Raw genomic sequence first — 22,064 nt, 5'->3', positions numbered from 1 at the left:
CTATATTTCCTGAAATAGCATGACTGTGTTATTTCATTTTAGTTTGTTTTAAGTGTGAGGGTCCATGAAGTTTTTATAAAGTAGGTGAAAATAAGGTTGTGGAGATACTTTACAAACATATAAAAAATTTTGGGTTTTACAATTGATACTCACAAACCCGGACGTAACCAATGCCTAGTCAGCCAGAGACGAACCAACAAATTCCCTCTGAATATGTACCCACGGTGTTTGTGGTCACCCTTCGGTGTCCAACCAAAGCCATCTGATACGTGTGGAGAGCAGTCGGAGAGACTTGTACCATCAGGACCTGAACACCAGAAGGTAGTGAGTCTGCCCTACGAGTCCCCACAGTTGGGTTCAGTGGGAACAACCATTCTGCTGAACTATGTGCAACAGTTCACCTACTGCTGGCACAATGACATCATGCAAGCAATTATAAATGATACAAAATAAAAAAATAAAAATGGGCGAACGATGAAATGATTTCCTTCAAAGACGAAGGTGAGCAGGAGGTACAGCACCCTCACTATGTGCTCCCGCTCACACCCCTGATCACTCATGCCCAACCGAGAGAGTGACAAGGGCTGCTGCAATAAAAAATAAATGTTTAAAAAAAACACTACATTGGCAATTGACTTTCTGGTGGTGGTTTACAATGACTCGGACGTTGATATCCAGTCTATCTTGACATGGTCCTCGGCACCACTGGTAAAATTTCAAAGAAACTAGGAGAGAGCTATGGGACTACCCTAAATGTTAATTCCTCAGGATAGCAAAGGAGGATGGCTCATCAGAGGAGAGTAAGTAACTGGAGGAAAATAAAGCCATGTAACTCCTGAATACCACAGCTAGGAATAATGGAATGGGACTCCGGTGGCCAATCCTGTCCATTATCACCAAGGAGACATAGGATGGGCAGGACACCTAGATTTACAAGCTGAACTTGATCTCATTCTGACTGATGATGCGGAGCGGCTTCTATTGCATTCTCGTAGTACTTGTCAGCTCTTAGCTCATCAGACCTAGGAGGCCCATCCTGACCATTATCACCTTGGAGACATAGGATGGGCAGGTAGGTGTGTGTGTGTGTATATATATATATATGCTTATAATCTGACATATAACACAATGGCGACACACCAGGGTGTGGACACTTCCATGCTGCGTAGGGCTATCTGGAACTATATCCACTGCATGTTTGGCATACATTACGATGATTATGACTACGGTGAAATTAACCAACTGCTAGACCGCGGTTTTAAAGTCTACATCAAAACTATGGTGTGCAGTACAGAGAAGATCACCAAAAGGATGTATGAGAGCTTCTGGAGGCAGTTCCAGCACTCTGAGAAAGTCCATGTGAATTTGCTTCTTATGGACGCGCGCATGCAGGCAGAACTGCTCTACGCTCTGAGAGCGATCACTCGCTTCATGATATGAAGTGCTGTTCTTCACAAATAGGTTGTTTTGTTTTTTACTGTTGTTGATGTTGCTATTGTGGGACTAAGCTAAAAAAAATAATAAAAATATATATATTATAATTTTGTTTTTGTTTTTTTTAGGGGATATGAGTTTCTTTGGTTTTGGTCTAAAAAGGTCATTCCACCAATGTGGTATGATGAAGCCGAAAGTCAGTGAAATTTAGTTCATCGATGGTTACCCCTTTCTGACCGTTTTGGAAGGCGATACTGTAGATGCCCCCAGCTGCACAGTCATGTGTCGACCAACAGTTCGGTCTTGGCTGGGTTAAGTTGCAGGTGGTGTTCCTTCATCCAGGCCGAGATGTCTGCCAGGAAGGCAGAGATTCGAGCAGGCACTGTGGTTCCGTTGGGCTGTAAAGACAAGTAGAGCTGCGTGTCATCAGTGTAGCAAAACCATGTGCCTGAATAATGGGTCCCAGTGATGTTGTGTATATAGAGAAGAGAAGTGGCCCAAGCACTGATCCCTGAGGTACCCCACTAAGTAGCTGATGTGATTTGGACGCCTCACCCCTCCAGGCTACCTTGAAGGACCTACCTGAGAGATATTAATTAAACCAGTCAAGCACAGTTCCTACAGACAGCAGGGCAGTCTCGGTGAAGTGTCCACTTTTGAAGCCTGACTGATTGTCATCCAGCAGCTTGTTCTGTGAGAGATAGGCAGATATTTGATTATAAACTGCCCTTTCAAGTGTTTTTCCCATGAATGGGATGAGAGAGTTTGGTCAGTAGTGTTCTACTTGTGGTCATTTCAACATTCTTCTCAGTGGTTCTTGAAAACGAGAGAGACATGGTCTTAGAGGGTGAAAAACACCTGCTACCACAGTGCACAAGTTGATGCACATTTTATCATTGCCCCTTGTGCCCTTCACTGAAGCCAATGACTCAAAAGAAGATTCAAAATCATTGGGAAGGCCATGTAAAAAAAGGCATTCATTTTCAAAGGTAAATGTATTACCTTAATGCAGTTGTGGCACATTTATTAAGATTTGTTTTTTGAAGAGCTTTTACTGTGAAATCAAATGCAACAGCTGTTCAATCTTGATTGTCAACATCTAGCTGTTTTGTTTAATTATTTTTCTGATTTGCATACGGTGTTAAGTTTGTGTTTAACCTTGGCTTTGCATTTTTATTAGCTCAACTACGTACTGGACATAGAGAGACCAGGGAATGAGCTGATTGTTCGAGCAGCAAAGACAGGCCTTGATTTACAGGTAAAAACATCAAATTTGAACCATTATATTTAGAACTGTTTTGTAATTCTTATGTGAAAATGCACTCATACCTTTCTTTCATTATATATAAGGGTTTGCCAAGACAACCGTATGGAAAAACCTGTGGTATATTTATGTTGATGGTAAGATGTACAGTATATTTGTGGTTTATTAATACTCTGTTTTTGCCTTATTCTGACATGTTTTTCATTTATAGGCCACATTGTACATGGTGCCGGATGCCCCATTTGACTACACAATTGTGAGTATTAGTAATGCTTGATGTACCTTTGAGATGATTTCGTGAGAACGCCTGTCCGATGCCCTGAGGATGCAATCAGCAACCCAGCCAGAATCCTGAAGTAGTTATCTAATGACTGCCTTGTTCAGGTCTTCTTGATGGCCTCTGTAACAGAATATTGGTCAATACCTCAAAAAATATGTTTGCTGGTTAATTGTTTAGTAATGAATAGAATTAGAAGCTCAATCGAATGCATGAGCCGAGTTCTTTGGATGAAGCTGTAATACTTACTCAGGGCTTCGTACAGGCATTTCTCCGCCATCTCAATAAACTGGAAGTACAGCTCCACATCCACCAAGCTGTCTGACATTTGAAAACATACAAATATTATAATAGCGATAATAACAGTTTTACAGATATTTGTAAGTAATTCAAATGTAAAGTTAAACGTTTAATACCAAGTGACTAAAAGCACTCTATTGGCACTAGACTAAACGGTAAAACTTACCAGATTTATTCTTGGCCACATCCTGCTGATGTGACAGGACATTTGCTGCCAAATCCTTTTTCAGCCTTCCAATAATCAGTAGGCCTCTGTCCAAAATAGTGTTCGAGACCCTCACCCAGTCCGGCTTCGTGAGCCTCATCCATTTGAGAAAGTTGGTGAGGTCCTCCAACTTGTGTTTAATTGTGGTCGGCTTGTAATTTGCCTCCTCTAATCCTTTGAAAAAGCTGAAAGAAACCAAAAATAAATAAACACACTTACAAGCAACTGCGGGCTCATGTAGATAGATCGTTTCTCCTGGAGTGACTATTGATCCTGCTGTTTAAGATAGTCACGTGGGCACCCGAGACTAGGGGTCGTACGAGGTGACAAACCCGCAAATAAATTATGCTACACTAAAACTATATTCACAATGGGTGAGGGTCTCCAACAACAAGCGCAGAGACACCATCCTGGAGATCATGGCTTCAAGCTGTGATTCCCGTAATACGACACGCAAAATCTGTCACTTGCACTCTCCAGACCTGAATAAGGTCATTTTTCTACCAGAGACCAAACATTTCAAATGGTTTGTATACTATTATTTTATACAAATTTATTTATTTTGCCCACAGATGCGCCTGCCTAATAATCGGCTTGATATACTTGGATATTGGCCGATTCGATTATGTTAAAAAATGCACACACAAAACAAATCGGCTGATTTATCGGCTCGACCTCTAATTTTAGGTCCATCTATATTGCCTGCTGCTTTAACTGACCATAAGGTAATTGGCCTTAAATTTGGTAAACAATGGGAACATTTGACATTTGAAATAGGATGTGCTGTTAGGATCTATGGAAAAAATTTATTAATTTGATAATTAATTTATGAAATTAATAATTTAATAGAGAGAGGAAATTTCAATATTGAGGATCAGGCCTCTCTGAATAAACTCCAAAATAAACTTAAAATATATAAATAAAAAGCCAAGGGGGCCTTTATTAGTTCAAGAAAGCAGTTGTTAGAGATGGGAGAAAAAAAACAGTAAATATTTCTTAATTCTCGAAAAAAAGATGGGGAGTTAAATGCGATTAGGAAAATGAAAATCGATGGTGTTGTATGTGAGGATACAGACCTTATCTCGTCTCATATAGAGTTTTTTGGCAAATTGTATAAAAGTGACTCTAATGTTATTGACCCTTTCCATTTTCTAAATTCTATTACTTCAATAAGAACTGATAGATATGATTTCATTGGAAGAAGTTAAAGAGGGCATTAATAATATAAGACCTGAAATGGAAAGGTTTAAATAAAGTTAGATTGTACGTGAGATATCGTGAGCGTAGGGAAACAGAGAGGGAGAGAATAGGAAGAGAGTTGGAGGAAGTGGAGGGAATGCATGAGGTAATCGGGTGGAACAAGGCAGAGTTAATGTTAAAGAAATGTCTAAATAAACCCTGAGTTTTGAGCACAGAAGTCTTGGTCTGACTCCTCTATTCATTGGCCATCACAGACAAGCAAAATAGTCAAGAACCCACAAATAATACTCGGTAAGCACGGATTCATCCAGACCCACAAACCCGAGTATTACAATAAGTTAAAAAACAATAAATCTCCTGGGAGTGATGGATTGACTTCAGAGCTGTATAAACCTTCGATTCTGTTAGTCATAGTTTCCTCTTTAGTGAATTATACTTTTTTGATTTTAATAATTATTTTATCAATGCATTGAAAACTCTGCATGTAAGAGGAAACAGTTGTGTTAAACTTATATCTGGAACAACATCAAAATGTCTCATTCACAGAGGTAAAGACATTTACCCCTTTATTGTCCTGCTGGTTACTCAGATTTTAAACGTAATGGTCGATCAGAATAATGTGATTAAGGGTATTACAATTCAAGATAAAGAAATCAAATATCCCAATTTGCAGATGATAATTTTCTTAAATCAATCAGAAGTTCATAAAACATTTCCCTCAAGATTTCCCAATGTGAAGTATTATCTATAAAATATAATAAAACAACAATTTATGGAATTCAGCTTAAAGATGTAATGAATTATTTGGGTGTAAAAGTATCTTTAAAAGAGTTTAATATTGTAGGCAATGCTATTCCTAGTGGTTTAAAACTACTTCTGAAAGGAGAGTGAACCTATAATCCTATTTCTCTGAATAACATTTCTATTTCAATAGCAGGAATTCTTATTACTGATGACAAATTCAATAACCACTTTGTTCACGATCATATCAACAGAAAATCTAATCAGCATCTTCTTTTCAATGGATGACACTATACAGTGTTAATTGAATTTGGTCTCTTCCCCACAAATATCTATTAAGAAACAAGATTAAAATATTACATCGATGCACACTCGATAAGAATAATCAATATATTGAGGGAAAATGACATAGAAGAGATGATTGTTCATCTTTTTAGTGAATGTCTCTTGGGAACGAGAAATGTCTTATATAAACATTTTTAATATTATGTTTCTTTATAACAACTCAAATTCTCGTATCCATTACATTGTTACATTTTTGGGTAAGAATCCGCTATTGTCCATTTTTTCTGGTGGACTATAAATCCAATGTTTTGTCTTTGATGGGCATAAAAACTAAAAATATTTAAAAAGTCACAAAAAAACTTTTTTTATAATATTTGTCTACCTTATTTTTTATAGTTCTTATTGTTCTGTACTTGCTGACACAATTTTATGTAAGTCGTTTGGCATGAACAAAGAAGAGAAAGGAAGAGTGGTCCGAATTGGCAAATAGTGGGCGGGGGGGGATTATTAGTTATTCCGGACGGGACAGCAGCAGTGATCTCAAACCCGTTCCCCTCTTGTGTTGCAACTGATGTTCGACTGAACACGGTAAGACAAACTCATTTATAGATAAGTGAATATTGTTGATTATTGCAATAGATGAAGCTCATATGACACAAGAATCCTGACATGAGAAATATCTTGAGCATCAATGATCAGTTCATTTAAACAAGCGTCACTGAAAGCTTTCACTGACACTATGAGCAGTTCATGCAGCTGTAAATACATACTACAGTATACATGTGCTTTATGTAGGGTGACCATATGTCCTCTTTTTCGGACCTTAAAAAGCGTCCGGTCGGGATTTCTACATTTGTGAAAATGTCCGGGATTCGGCTTTAGTTTCATTATGATGTGCATCTGGTCAAATAATTAATTGTGTGCGCGCGCATATTTGCACCGCTTTAACGACTCTTCGTAAGTCCCGCCTTCTCGCGCACCAATTGGTCGATTATAAGAGACTTGCAGCAACTATTGGCCAAATTCCTGCCTGTCAATCTCTCCGCTGTTGTGTTCTGCATCAAACTGTTGACACAATGCCCAAACGAAAGTGCAAATTTACAGAAGATTTGCACAAAAAGTTCCTCTGCTTTCGTCCAGGTGGAGATCCGTGGGAATCTGAATGTATTCATGTAAAACTGCACTTTTGTGTCCGTTGCTAATAAAGGTGCAAGTGATTAAGCACACATTACGCCTCCTACACACTACACAACTTTCAAAGATGTCGAATCATGGTACCGTTCATATTCTGTCTGTCTTGTCATGGAAGTCGTATTGTTTATAAATTACATGAGGAATCGGCGACAGGAGTGACACATTACAAAACATTTCACTATTGACGAATCCCAACGACTCTGTCTGGACGAGAAATCACGTTTCACAACAGAGAACACTCGAGAAATGATTCGAGATACGAAAACAAAAGCATGATCATATGTTAAGCATTTCACAATATGATGTGTATGTTTTTATTCATGTATTTTATTGGTTACAATATGAAAAAGAGCTCCTACTGAAAAATCAACCTGTTTTCTTACCTGACTGTCCAAGAGAAGTGTCAGTTTCTCTCCAACTCTTCTCTTTCTCCACCCGGTTGTGCTGCAGTTCAGAGGAAACATCAAATAGGCGCTGCTGCTCCTCACAATATCCCACTAATGTTTCCTCCATTTCCTCCAAATGAGAGTTTCTTGATACCGCAGCCGTTAGTTGATGTTCTGTTGCCGGTACATCAGGACTCCTCCCACTGAAACTTCCCGCCCGTTTCTTGCTCTCTCATTGGCTGTAGGTCAACGCTGCAGTTGTATTCAGTCAAAACACATTTCACAATGTGCGATTTTTAACATTATAAATGTCTCTGACATCAGCAATGCCTTTTTATTTATTTATATACATTCATGTTATGCTAATAGAGAGTCTTTTTCACTGTATTGAAGTTTGCATTCATAGTAACACTGTTTTGAACCCTATTATCCCTCCAGTGGAAAAAAAAGGTGTCCTCTATTTTGGAAAACCAGACTATGGTCACCCTTGGTTTATGAAATCAATTTCAAAGATTAATGCTGTTTCATATGTACTTTTATGTTATGATGTCATCAGTATGGCTCCTCCTCTTCCTTTGATATTTCTGCTCATGATTGCAGCAGGTGAGTCACTGATATTACATGATCACAACTTTAATGTTGAATTTTATTCATGAAATATCTGCCTTTTGTTCCATGTATTTCTTTGTCTGTGTGGTGTGATGTTGATCTGATCATTTGTTCAGTTGTGTTCTCTGTTCAGTTTTCACACGTCTGAATGTTCATTTCTGCTTTTCTGCAACACCTTTTATAAATACTCATGAAGAACTTCATACTTGTTTATCACGTCACAGTCAAGAGTTTGAGAAGATTCTGTGTTATAAAGTGTTCATGTGCAATAAGTGTTTAAAATGTATGTTAAAGTTTTATAGTATTGACTAATAAATCAAATGATAACTTATTTTTCAGGGGTTTATAGTGCTGATGATTGGGGTGTGAGTTACAGCTCTAAATACATCTGTGCACTAAAGGGGTCATCAGTGATAATGTCCTGCACTTATAAATACCCTCCTGGATATAAGATCAAGAAAGTGTTCTGGACCAAAACTATTGAAAAGGGTGTAGATCCTCCAGATCTGTTTAATGACACTGAATACAGTCAGAGGATTCAGTATCTGGGAGATAAACAGCAGATCTGCACCATCAGACTGAATGATGTGACACAGAAGGATTCACACGAGTACTATTTCAGATTCATTACTAATATAACTGATGGAAGATGGATTGGTAAACCTGGAGTGACTCTTGATATCACAGGTAACATTTTTCACAATTCAGTCTTGATTGTTTTTATTTGGGTTTATGATCTCCATTTAAGATCAATTATATTCTGGGAAAGAAATCTTCATCCACAATATATCCAGATGTCAAGTGTTGTTGTTGTCAGATCTTCATGTGGAGTCTCCTGAGAGCGTGACAGAGGGAGATACAGTCAGTCTGACATGTAAAAGCACCTGTAATCTGACTGACAGAACAACATTCATCTGGAGGAAAAACACACAGTCATTAACTGAGAGAAACAATAAACTCCTCCTGCAGTCAGTCAGAAGAGAGGATGCAGGCAGATATAGCTGTGCTGTACACGGACACAATCTCACATCACCTCATGTTGATCTCAATGTTAAATGTAAGTACATATACAGAGTTCAAGACTACATGTGTCTGTTCCACAATCAAGTGAGTTTCTCCAGAGTCAGCATTTTAAGACATCATAGACACTCACCCGACACGAAGGCTGTTCAACACCCTGCCTCCTAAAATATCTCGTTTTGGACAAATAGTAAAATATCATCGTATGAATCCTTCCCTGTGTAGACAATCCAAGAATTCACTGTGATGACACATACACAACTCTTGATCTCAAGACCAGATCTTCTGATGATGTGTACAACACAATCACAGTGAGTCTCAAGAGCAAAGAGACATTATTGAGGATTTCAAGTCAGTTTCTACAGTGAGAGATTGTATTTATAATCTCTGTCTCTCACACAGACTGTTGATCACAATTACAATCTCACATCTTCTCAATACTGTTAATAAACAACAAAACTGTCCTGATCATCAGTCAACAGTAATAACAGTCAATAATATTCAAATACAAATGGACATTTCTCTGTAACAGTATTTTATTACTATTCATGTCCACTGCATTTGACTATAATTAATCAATGTTTAGTTAATAGTTTATTCATCATTCTTATTTATATAACGAGTTTCACAAAGACTAAAAGTGTTGACAAGACTACAAACATATTCATTTAATTTTATCCTCACATTTATAATAAAGTTTTTGAATATTGTTTGTTAATGTGTTTAATCTGTCCATCTCTGTCTTATTGTTTGTTCAGCCCAACAGGAAGATGATGCAATAAGAGGCGGAGCACAACCAATCAAATCCTTTCATCACTTCTGTGGGTGGAGCTTCGGATGATTGACAGGGATCATAACAATAAGTTATTAAAGTGTTATATTTGTACTTCTTTAAAGCTTATGAAGTCTGATATATCAGGGGACATAAATAAAGATAAGTTCTGTGTAAAAGTTGCTGATACACACATGTGTTCAAATAAATCAGAGGATTAAAACAACTCCTGAAGTGATGTTCAATAGGATACAAACTCACTGCTGTGACATTTCACTGTTTACAGAAGACGTCATTTTACCCTAAATACAGAAAAATCTTCATTGCACAACTTCAGTCTTTTAGATCAGCTTGTTTTTGTATCTCTTGCACTTTTTAAGTGGGACATTTCACTTGTAATTACTGTAAGTGTCACATGAACTTGTTCAACAACCTCAAACCACCACCAGAGGTCTCTATCTGATGTTTACTGACATGAACATTGATCTGCATCACTTCCTGCTTTGCTGGGATGGCCACTTCCTCATTTACCACCAGTATCAATCGCCATCTACAGGAGAAACATTAGAAAAGCATTTGAGTTTGTTCTTTTCAAGATCTCTTGTTATTAAGATGTAATTTCACCTGTAATAAAGAAACAGGGGAACAATAAACATAAACAGATGTGTATTCATGTTATCATTGTAATCTAATATCTACCCCACTTTATTATATCACGACAGGTTTGTTAACAGGTAAAGACGGTCAGTTAAGACTCCTCAGGGGGTTCAGATGATAATAAACTTAAACTGAGATTTAAACATAAACTACAAAATATGAAAACAGATTCCTCAAAACATGGAAATAACTTCCTATATTGATATTGATGTTATTTTGCTGTAAGATTAACAGGTAAGGTTAGGCAATACAGTCATTACTGTACTTTAGGCCTACATTGTGTGTTTTGCAGTAAACTACTCTATAAACTTGGAGTACATTAGGACATACAGTAGATATACAGCAAAGCATTTATATACACTGTGTCTGATTACTTTCAGAGAGTCATGGAGTTGGAGGCCAATCAAGTCCCACATGTAATGATCTACGTTGATGAGGCTGGCTTTAACTTAGCAAAAAGGCCTCGGTGCGGAAGAAACATAATTGGCAAAAGGGCCACAGTTACTGTGCCGGGCCAGAGAGGAGCCAACATCACCATGTGCGCCGCAATCTCCAACGATGGTGCACTCCAGCATAAATGTGAGATTGGCCCCTACAACACCAACCGGCTTCTCCTGTTTTTAGAAGACCTGCATGAAAGACTTGTGCCAGAGGTAGAAAGGGGACAGGTGAGAGACCACTTACCAATATACGTGATCACATGGAACAATGTGGCATTCCACCATTCCCGTGCAGTCACAGCATGGTTTGACGCCCATCCTAGGATGATGTCCCTTTTTCTTGCTCCTTACTCCCCTTTCCTCAACCACATTGAGGAGTTTTTCTCATCCTGGAGATGGAAGGTTTTTGACCATCATCCACAACCAAATGTCCCTCCTGGATGCAATGGATGCTGCATGCCAAGACATCACAGCTGAACACTGCCAGGGGTGGATAAGGCATACCAAAAGGTTCTTCCCACGATGCCTTGCCAGAGAAGATATCAGGTGTGATGTGGATGAGAACATGTGGCCAAATGCAGAAGAATGGGCAGATTAGAAGATGACATTTTTTTTCTTCTTTTTTTTCTTCTTCTGGTGCTTTTTCTGTTCGTATATTTTGTACTTTCACATAATAAATAGCAGCTATATTGCATATTTTTGTTATCTTGCAGTAATGTCCTTTTGCAAATAAAGTCTTTATTGCAGCAATTCTGTCTCTGTCTTCGTTTTATTCCATAAAGCACTCTGAGATGGGTCTTTTTTTATTGAATTTCTGCAGCATAAGACCTAAACTCAACAAAACAAAAATGTAGAGAGGCTTCAAAAGAAACTGCAGTGAAAACACAATCTATGATCAATACAATATACTGTCTGTTGTATAAGACCTGACACATATAAAATAATGCATTTTCTGTAATTCCATCTGATGTGAGTGTTTTTATGACATTGTGCTATGATTGACAAAATCTTCCTGTTGGATGAGAACATATGTTAGTGTTTTGAAAAATGATTTGATTTTGAGACATGTTTGCAGTGTTTTGGTAGACATAGTGTATTGTTGCTAGTGTATTATAGTATTTAGAAAATTAGTCTTGGAGTTTAGTTTACAATGTGTGATTTTGAGCATGAAATTAAATGTTTTGCCAATTGTGTGTTGTAGGTGTGTTGGTGCGTGAAGAGTTTAGGAAATGTGTTAAAAGTATTGAAAAAATTGTCATAGCGATTGTAAAAAACTGTAATAGTCCAGCGTTAAAGAAATCTAAAGCTGATGTCTCGTTACATGAGCTTCAAGAGAACATCCTCACAGCCCTCAACAAGAGAGCAAAATCTGCTTCACTGTAGCTCAGATCAAGAATGATTTTACCAATGGTAACACACAACTGAATATTATTCCTCCCACAAGGATTGTTATTCCAATCATTATATTAATTTAGCTAATTGTGCACCCCATTTCTTAAACAATTCTATTTAATTTGTTATAAAAAAAACAAGCCAAGCAATGTTAAACTTTCGTTACCCCCATGTTTTCTTTTTCCATTCTTCGTTAATATTAAAATGTACATGAGTACAATAAAAGCACAAGTAAAAGTAATAAATCCTTTTTCAATCTTAATTCTTCATCATACAAACATTCCCATGTTAGTTTAATACTTCTTTAATAATTTAGGCAATCTGCAATGGTTCTCAAGACTTTAACTTCAAAGTCAATCTATATATAATCTTCTACACAGGGTATGATCCCAAGATGGCACAGTGACAGAATGCTTGGTATTTAACACTGTGATAAGTTGTTTTAGTCAAGCGGTTATTAAAGTACAGTCGGATTGAGTGGAACTCATCATTTTCGGGCAGGTTTTTTTTTTATGCTTCCAACCTACAAGCACCCATCCACTTCCTTAAACCTATGTCACCCTTCTTCAGCAGTTCCAGAGTGGTGATGCCCTGCCTTAGGTTACTCCCCCTTTTTGCCATTGGAGAGTTTTACTTGTCATTGGGTCATCATCTTTTGCCACTGGTCTCGATTAGACATACCTATTATCCAATCATTAACCATTTGGTATCAGTAAAGAGATATTTATTTTTTGTTTCAGGAAGTATCACCTGAGAACCATCACAGCCAGTTGAACCATCAACAACTGCTTAAATATGGAGATAATACAAAACATGGTTAAATTCACAAAGCATTATTCAACAGTCTATTAATATTGTTCAAATTAAAGCAAGTATGCTAAAATAGAACTCATTTACACGTCACTAATTTTCATTCGAGTTGTTTTTCTGCTGCTTTAGCAAACGTCACAAAAGACCTTGTATCATGGTGAAGACTAACCTCAGAACAAAACATGATAACAAAATAAAGGGTAGCCTCTGTCAAGCTTCTAGGAAGCTTAATTTAAAACATTACCGTAATTCAATAATAGTTTCTAGATCGTTTTTGAACCTACATTTATTCTTTCAGTTGAACGTTCAACCAAATCTCTTATCTTTAGTATGAACACTTCACTTCAAATTGCCCTCTGAATATATAAAATCTTTAATCATGATGAGGAAAGCTGTTTGAACCTTTCCTTCATATCACTGTAGCTAACGTTATTGTCAAATCTCATAATATTTCATACAAAATAAAAGAAAATCAAAAGAAAATACAACAATTTAAAGATGCACATCTCCCTTGTATGCAATGGTTCTCAAGACTTTACTCCCAAAGTCAATCTATAAATAATCTTCTACACAGGGTATGATCCCCTGATGGAGCACACATCACGATGCAGTAGATGGTAAGTATTTAGGGAAGCATAACTTGATCATTAGGTTCCTGAGAGGCACAAGGAGGTAAAATCCCCCCAGATCACGCCTCATTCCCTAGAGCTCCCTCTGCCCCTGGTCACCATGTTTGCAGAACTCCTTGCCCCCCCGGGGTAGGACCTACCACGGGACCCTTCCACGTGACATGCTTCCGACAAGACTCGGTAAGACCAAGAGATGTATTTCTACTCAAATGCACCCCCCCTCTAAATGGGGTGTAGTCTCTGGTGTTCTCCCCTTCGGAGGGACACCCCCCGACGACGGACCCTATATAGCCCTCAGCTGAATGATTTAGTTCCTTTTGGAGAAAAGAGAAGAGGCCGCAGCTGTGTCAGCTGGTCCCTAGATTTTGCCAGCTGGCTTGTCCCCGAGGTACAGACGCCATATGAGAATATGTATGTATGAGACATTTGAGCCCCAGACAACAATAAATGGTCTTTTATGAACTTCAAGACATTGGCTTTGCAGATTATTTTAGTATGAAATAAACTAAAATAGTAATATATAGGTTTATCCTCTAAAATTTATGATTTATCTAAATTAATACTGATAAATGATTTTTCATTCATTCTATGCAAAGTAGAAATAACAATGAAAGAAATAATGTCTCAGATTATCTAAGAAAAAGCAGCTGCTATTGTGGTTTGACTATGGTGTGATTGGGTGCAGAGTGATCATAAAAGTAAATTGATAACATATTGTCATGCACTCCAGTTCCACAATCCACCTGTATTTGATCATCCTGCAGCCTGGAGAGATGTAGGCAGCCGCCTCTTGTACATTAAACAGGGTCGCGTACCGCAGCCGATTATGCCCTAGATTTCCGAACCCTTGCCGCGGGTAGCGGGTGGAGCGAGCGACTGTGTACCGTCTGGGTTTAAGACCTCAATTACAGATGGAGCTAGCCTGACGGGGAAAATCATTGAATTTGGAGAATTGTATCCAACTCTCCATCACAGTTGATAACCTGTTACGCGATCGCATGTTCAGAAATTCTTCCAGTGACTTTGAACTAACTGTAGTCTCCGACCCATTACATGCCGCACCTCTAGAAAGCCCTGCTCAGCCTGAACCCATGCAGCTTGGTCCATTAACCCCCGGCTGAGCGAGTGAGACATTTAATGCAGCGCCTCTGTTTGTACTGTGGTAAACCGGGACATCGCATTGCTTCGTGCCCAGTCTGTCCTCAGCCTCCCTCCTCCAGGAGCCAGGTTAGAACATCTATCATTCTGAACATTACCCAGAAGCAAGTCTGCCTCCCTGTCGTGGTGTCCCTTAACTATATCTGCTTTTCCACTCCAGCCCTAGTTGATTCCGGGGCGGCTGGTAATTTCATTGATGATGACTTGGTCCAGAGACTTGGTATTCCTCTCAGTCCGGTTGAGCCACCCCTCAAAATTAATTATTTGGATGGAGCACCACTCGGATCAGGGTTCATTACCCACGGAACTGTACCGTTGTCACTTCAAGTAGGCTTGTTTCATAAGTAAATAATTACATTTTTTGTTGCTCATTCACCCAGAGACCCAGTGGTTTTAGGCCATCCTTGTCTCCATGACCCCCATATTTCCTGGCGCACGGGGGAGCTTTTGAACTGGAATACACACTGTTTGTCTCATTGCTTTAACTTACCCGTTTTCTCAACCTCTGTAGGGAGCCCCGAAATTAAGTCTCCCATTTCAGTATTTAGTGTATGCTAATGTGTTCGAAAAGACTCAAACTGACCTTCCTCCACATCGTAGCTGGGATTGCGCCATCGATCTTCTTCCGGGGTCCTCACTCCCTAAAAGCAGAGTGTACCCCTTAACACTCCTAGAAACTACCCAGATAGCAAAAAATATCCGCACGGCTTCTTTTTGCCGCCGTCCCTAAGCTGTCGGCTATAGGTGCGTCCCACTGGCGGGGATGAAGCGTTTGCCGCCGAATTCGTCACGCCCATTTCCCAGATAGAAAAAAATATCCGCACGGCTTCTTTTTGCCGCCGTCCCTAAGCTGTCGGCTATAGGTGCGTCCCACTGGCGGGGATGAAGCATTTCCCGCCGAATTCGTCACTCCCATTTCTTGCGACATGCGGGCCACCCGCTTCATTTTCTCTGGCGTTTGCCTCCGGCTGATCGACGGCGGGCGGCTGGCGGCAAGCCGCTTTGAAATGCAAGGATTTCTACTCTCAAAATCGACCAGCCATGTTGGCTATTATTATTTTTTGCTCCAGGGTTTATAACGGAGGCTTGACTCTTGATTCCATGATAAGGTAAGGTTTAGGAAATGACATTTAAATTACTTTGAAACTCTGAAGCGATTATACAGTAATATTTGTAAAATATATTGAATTATTTTATGCACTTGAAAATTGTTTACATTTCTTTGATTGCTGCGCATTTGAGACATGCACCAATAAACCAAAAATAATTCCTTTTGTAAAACTTACTTGGCAATAAATATCTTTATGATTCTGATTAGGTTTTAAAATAGATATTTAATACAGGGTATGACTTTTCACGAATGCCTGACTATCAGTGAACAGTGAAAGACATCTGCAACATGGCCAAAATCTCGGGTATACTTTAATTTTTTTTATTAATTTGCAACCATGGTGATATCTATCATAAACATGAAAATCCCTGTTTTGACGTGAAGGATAAACTCAATGAAAAAGCGAAATTATCCTCTGGTTTCACAGTTGCGCAGAAATTTCGTTTATGTCTACATTTTTTCCAACCTCGATTTTTTTTGTTATTTTAACTTTTACAGGTTTTGCAATTATGACCTGTACAAATGTTTAAGAAAGTGTTAAAGTCCCTGTAAAGGCAATAAAAAAAATCTAAACGCATTATAAATGTTAAAAATGTATTGCTAAAACACATGGCAAAAACTGAACAGTGAAGTTCCGCTGTCGCCATATCTGTTTCCGGTTTACTTGCGCGTCGCCCAAAATGTCGGTTTTTACTCGATGTCTCCAGAATCTTCCGAAAATACGCGTTAGCGATGTTCATCACATTGTTGATGCCTGGTCCCCTGCTCCGACAAGCAAGAGGGACAAGGGCTTTAAACTCTACATATCGAGTTATCTGCACAACTACAAGGGTAAGTATTTTAATCTAATGTGGTGTGCCGGCAGATAGCGGCTAAGCTAGTTCGCCACGTGTTCATTTTTAATGTAACGTTAGTATAGAAGCTTGTTTTTCTTAGTTTTAAAGCAGACTGTTTGTTAATTTTTGTGATAATTGTGATATCAATTATATTAACTTGGTCTCCTCTCAGTTTCTAATAAAGATCAGGACACCGGTGAAGTCACTGTCAGGGCATTGTGCTACAGGTCCATGAGAAAATCAGAATCAGAATCAGCTTTATTGCCAAGTATGCTTACACATACAAGGAATTTGTCTAGGTGACAGGAGCTACCAGTCAACAACAATACAAACAATACCAAAAAACAGCAGCAAGACATAGGTAATTAAAAACAAAAAGAACACAAAATAAATAATTATACATATACGTACATACACTCACCTTCATACATACCCATATACACACACGTAGTGCAAATCTAATACAATCTGTATATAAAGAACAAAAAACAGTATATTATGTACAGAGCAATGTAAGTAAAAGCAGATAAACCTCACAGTTGAGTGTATGGTGAAGCTAGAATTAATAAGACCGCAGTTATAGGCTTGTTACTTTAATAGCCCGATGTTCCTGGGGACTCGGCTAAGGTTATTCATGTTTAATGTAACTCAAATCAAATGAAAACAGTTATTGTAGGCAGGTAAGTTTCCATAGCTGGTCCCCTCTGTGTAAAATGCGTTCTTATTCAAGTTTTCAACTCAGTCATTCGTTTAAGATGCAATCTTGTGTTATAAGTATTAGGCTATCATGATTATACAGTGAGCAAGCTATATAAATAAGTATTTAATATAATAAAAGTGTAGAGCAACAACCGAGGGTGTAAGGTAAAGGCTGAATATTGTACATTTATTACAATATGTTGCATGTTTGAATTAAAATACCTGTGGATATGCAACTTCCCACTAATGAAAGTTTTATTCAAAGGAGCACACACTCTACAAAGGCCTGACTGGAGATTTGCCTGATCTATCCGTCCTTCAGGAGTAGGGATATAACAATAGCACATTTCACTGTACAGTATGATATATCAACCAAAATCTGTATACCAAAATTTCTTTATTTTCTTTTTCCTCCCCTTTTACAAACAAATATTCTGCTTCAAAGAAAAAAAATTAAATTGATGTTATCATAAGGGTTCTTCATTATGAACTTGTATGCCATGCATAACATACTGTGGATAGAAATTACAGGGAAAGTTACTGGTATGATAATTGTGGTTATATTATATTACTATTATATTTAGTGTATTGCTAATCAATATATTGTTACTTCCCAGATGACAGCGGCTCACTTCAAGAGCAGGTGAAGCAAGTTGGGACAATGTTGAAGACATTTGCTCGCACTGGGCAATCAGGTACAACTTGCAAACAACACCTGTGGTTGTTGGTTTAATTCCCACTGGGGCCACCTGTACATGTAGTAGACCTAGATATAAATGTCATAGTTTAGTAGTTGAAGGACCAGGACTGACTACTTTATTCTTTTATTCTGGGAACCCCTGTAGGTGCAGATCAAACCCTAATGCTGCGACGTCTTGGAATTTGGCGATGTTGTGCGTACCATGGACGACAAAATGCTATGCTGCAACGTTTCAGTGCCAATGTGTCTGTTGGAGAGTTATCCCTGACAGGGGATCTGTTACTCCCCCCTAGACACCCAGGAACATTTGGCGTTGCTTGACAACAATTTGAGGCAGGATAAAGAGCTCCAGCAACGATTTGTAAGTGTGCCGATTTCGTTTATAATGCCATAGGGTAATCTAAAAAGAAAAATTAAGATTGTACACTGCATATTCTACAGTCTGAATCCACAGCCTGTCACATTTTAAATTTATGAGAAGCTTCAGAGAAATGTAATTTGTAACATGTTTTTTTGTATTTTCAGCTTCGGTTTTTGGCAATCAAATGTGGGAGGGACCTAAAGACAACCGTGTGTGAATGCTTCAGAGTATCTTCTCTAATCACCTTTCCATCAATACAACCTGGACTGGTGCAGGGGAAAAAGCATGTTTTAGAGACATGTTCCTGAAGACCATTGTTCAAAGTAAGTTGGATATTTTTTTTTATATTTAAGTAGATGTGTATGACCTTATGCCATTCAAATGGAATGACAGATCTTTATTTTCTACAGGAGCCATCCGGAAGAACCCGGCAACCCAGGATGCCACTGATGAGGCGATCCAGGTTAACGTTACGCGTTACCTGAAAGGAGCATCTGAACACGAAGGTGGAAAAAGGCACCGCACAGCTGAGAGGGACCCACAGCCAACCCCTTAAACCTAGGCTGACTACTGACACCCCAGCATCACTGACAACTGGAACCCTTTCTTTATCCTGCAGTCAGTAACATCAAGACCCCTAAAAAAGCCTGCTAAAAGTGTCAGACTACACTCACCCAATCCACACTGTTCACTGTGGAAATTGCTTTTTTTTTTTTATTAATTTTTTTTTTCTCTCGTGACCCTGCTTTGAGGGCAGCTCCTTGGATGAATATGGGATGGTTTGTCCTTTTATACAGGCGCACGAGGAATCACTGAATATATGCTAATTTGCACTGCCTCATTCTGGAGGTCGGGGAAAACCGGTGATTCTTAGCCCACTACGCCACACAGCCCCAACCACTCCAGACATTCTGATTGGCTGTGTTCTCTACAGCCAGATTTTCTGCTGTTAATTATATTTATTCCCACTTATTGTCATGTGTAAGCTGAATGTCAAAATGTATATTATACCTGTTATCCTGCACATTCCTTGATACCAAAGATCTCAATTATTTCATATACAATTTGCTGCTTATTTCATTGTTACAGTGCTTAACTATTCTATTTTTAAATATAGCTTGTAAATCCTAGATTATACATCTAATACTTGATAATTGCACATTATCTGGTATCAAATATTCTACTTACCGTGACTCAGACATGGGGACTTGTGACTTGGTGACTTGGACTCGAGTCGACTCGAGTCGCTATTTTTATGACTTGTGACTTGACTTGACAAAAAATAAAATACTTGAGACTTGACTCGGACTTGGAAGTTAAAGACTCGGGACTTGACTTGACTTGAGACACGAAGACTTGAATGACTTGAGTGTTAATCACATCATGTTTTCAGTTTGAATATAAAATATATAAATTATTTAAAAAAATATAATTGATCCAGCTGGAGCGCAGGCTGAGAATAGTTTTGTCATGACTGGATCACGACACTATAGGCTATCATCAGCCATGCCCTCTCATACCTTACGCACACCACGCCCACTTAGATCAGATAACACATCAACATGCCAGCCGGAGGGGTAACGTTACTGAGGGTCATCGCTTTCGGCTTCAAAAATTATTATCAAGATGGCAAAAGACGAACAGCGCATGCAACGTTAAGATCAGCGGACAGCCAGGCGACAACCTCCAATTTAGATCCGCCATTTGAAGAGCCATTCTGCCCAGTAAGTGCTTGTCAATTTGTTAATTTTATCTGGTTAGTTGGTAGTTAGCTAATGTAATAATAGCAGGGTTCCCACGGGTCCTTGAAATCCTTGAAAGTTTGTGAATCTGAAAAATAAAATTCAAGGCCCTGGAAAGTTCTTGAAAATAAACATACATAGATACAGGTCCTTGAAAGTGCTTGAATTTATTTTGTGCAAGAAGTTTTCTGGAAAAAAAAAATCTGTCCATTAATTTTTTATTTCGCCAACACTTAGGATGACCACCCGTCCCGCGTAGCGCGTGCGCGCACAGCGTTTTAAGCCCAATTCATACGTCCCGCAAATTGAGACCGTCACGCATAATCAATGCTTGCTCAAAAAAAAAGTTGGTCGCTCTATATCCTCGAGCTCCAGGCAGCCAAACGAACATTACTTGACAGTTCAGTAGTACGCTACTGTTGCCACACCACGTGACACACCCCTCAGTTTTTCGTTGTTGTCATGACAGCGCACGCACGTGCATACCAGACACTGGGAAGGAACTTTTAGATGCGCGCTTTCCAATTCAAAAATTGGAGAATTTTTTTTTTCCCTGCGCCTGCCTTTACTAAAATGCAAGTTCACCATCCTTCCTCCCCCTTCTCGTTCCGTGAACCTCTGGAGTTGTGAGTTTAAGACTTTTTTTTTTTTTACTGTTCCTGTGGTGTTGAGCAACTACAATTCCTGTTAATCCTATAATTTTATATTATAATGTATTTAAAGTGAATAAATTGTAATGAAAAATAAATACAATTAAATAGCTAAAGTAAATCGTAAGTGGAAGTGCATCTGTCAATTCATTGAATGTTCAAAATATTATTAATCTTTATTTAGAAAAATAAAATAGACATTGGTTGGCCTATTCATGAGGATACATCAGCAATTACACATGTTTAGGGGAATGGGGCATTATTAATATACCATGTAAGGTGGTATGTGCTAGAAATGGGTAAACCACTATCAGTGAGTCTGCCCATGGGGTGGGGGCACCGCTGCGCCAGGCAGTGTCCCACATTGTCCCTCAGAAACATACCCCTTGTCCCCCCTTGGGCTTATTAGCAGGTGGTCACCCTACCAACACTTCGTGGCTTATGCTGCATACTAGCCTGCTTGATTTACGTTAGTTACGCGCATTTACGTTAAGTGTTTCCCGCGCGAGGTACTTTGTTTTGTACGTTGCCATGGCGTTCCGCAGCTGGTACCTCAACGTTTCCCACTCACAGACATTGCAAAAATAGGCTTATGGATATACTCTGTGTGAGTGAGTGAGTGTGGGTGTGGGAGTGTGAGAGCGCGCGAGTGAGTGTGTGTGTGTGAGCGCGAGAGTGAGTGAGTGAGTGTGGGTGTGGGAGTGTGGGAGAGAGAGTGTGTGTGAGAGTGAGTGTGGGTGTGGGAGTGTGTGAGAGAGAGAGTGTGTGAGAGAGAGAGTGTGTGTGAGAGAGAGAGGAGAAATGTAACAAAGTTTAATGTACGTAACTGTACGTTCACACCAGAAGCGGCGAGAGCGTCAAAATTCACTCTGGCTGCCCTGCCTTCGACGCTCAAGGACGCTCGTGGACGCTCTGACGTAGTTGAAATAGGTGGCAGCGTTTGTTCAGAATGCTTTGTTTTGTGAACTATATTTAAAGGGGGCCGCAATTTAAACATCCAGACATGTCGACCATTTACTTTTTGCCGACCGATCACAAGTAGCGTATATACTCATGAACTCTTTAAAATGTGAAAATAAGAAATTGATCGATGGCAGAAAGTAATTAAAATTACAGTTGTTTGTTATCAAAATAAAATACATTTGTAATAAAAACTGTGGTCTTGGTCATATATTACAGGAAACCCGTCACG

The 22,064-nt window shown here is 38.9% G+C and overlaps 1 protein-coding gene and 1 long non-coding RNA gene across 2 annotated transcripts in view; one reads left to right on the top strand and one right to left on the bottom strand.

The window, feature by feature from the left end:
* Positions 1-10,051, top strand: part of LOC127652013 (B-cell receptor CD22-like) — a 42,267-nt gene extending 32,216 nt beyond the window's left edge. Inside the window, exon 18 of the mRNA XM_052138077.1 lies at positions 9,674-10,051. Coding sequence (XP_051994037.1) covers positions 9,674-9,697 — 24 coding nt within the window. The 3' untranslated portion in view covers positions 9,698-10,051. The remainder of the gene's footprint in view (positions 1-9,673) is intronic.
* On the bottom strand, positions 1,808-2,996 carry LOC127651576 (uncharacterized). The gene is made up of 3 exons (XR_007971594.1): positions 2,981-2,996; positions 2,017-2,125; positions 1,808-1,832 (listed from the first exon to the last, which is right to left on the bottom strand). It is a non-coding gene; the product is annotated as an uncharacterized LOC127651576 (long non-coding RNA).
* Positions 10,052-22,064: the final 12,013 nt, after the last annotated feature.

Source organism: Xyrauchen texanus, chromosome 11 (genome assembly GCF_025860055.1).
Source record: "Xyrauchen texanus isolate HMW12.3.18 chromosome 11, RBS_HiC_50CHRs, whole genome shotgun sequence".
Lineage (NCBI taxonomy): Eukaryota > Metazoa > Chordata > Actinopteri > Cypriniformes > Catostomidae > Xyrauchen > Xyrauchen texanus.
Note: the sequence above shows the minus strand (reverse complement) of the source record. Positions and strands in the feature narration are given on the sequence as shown.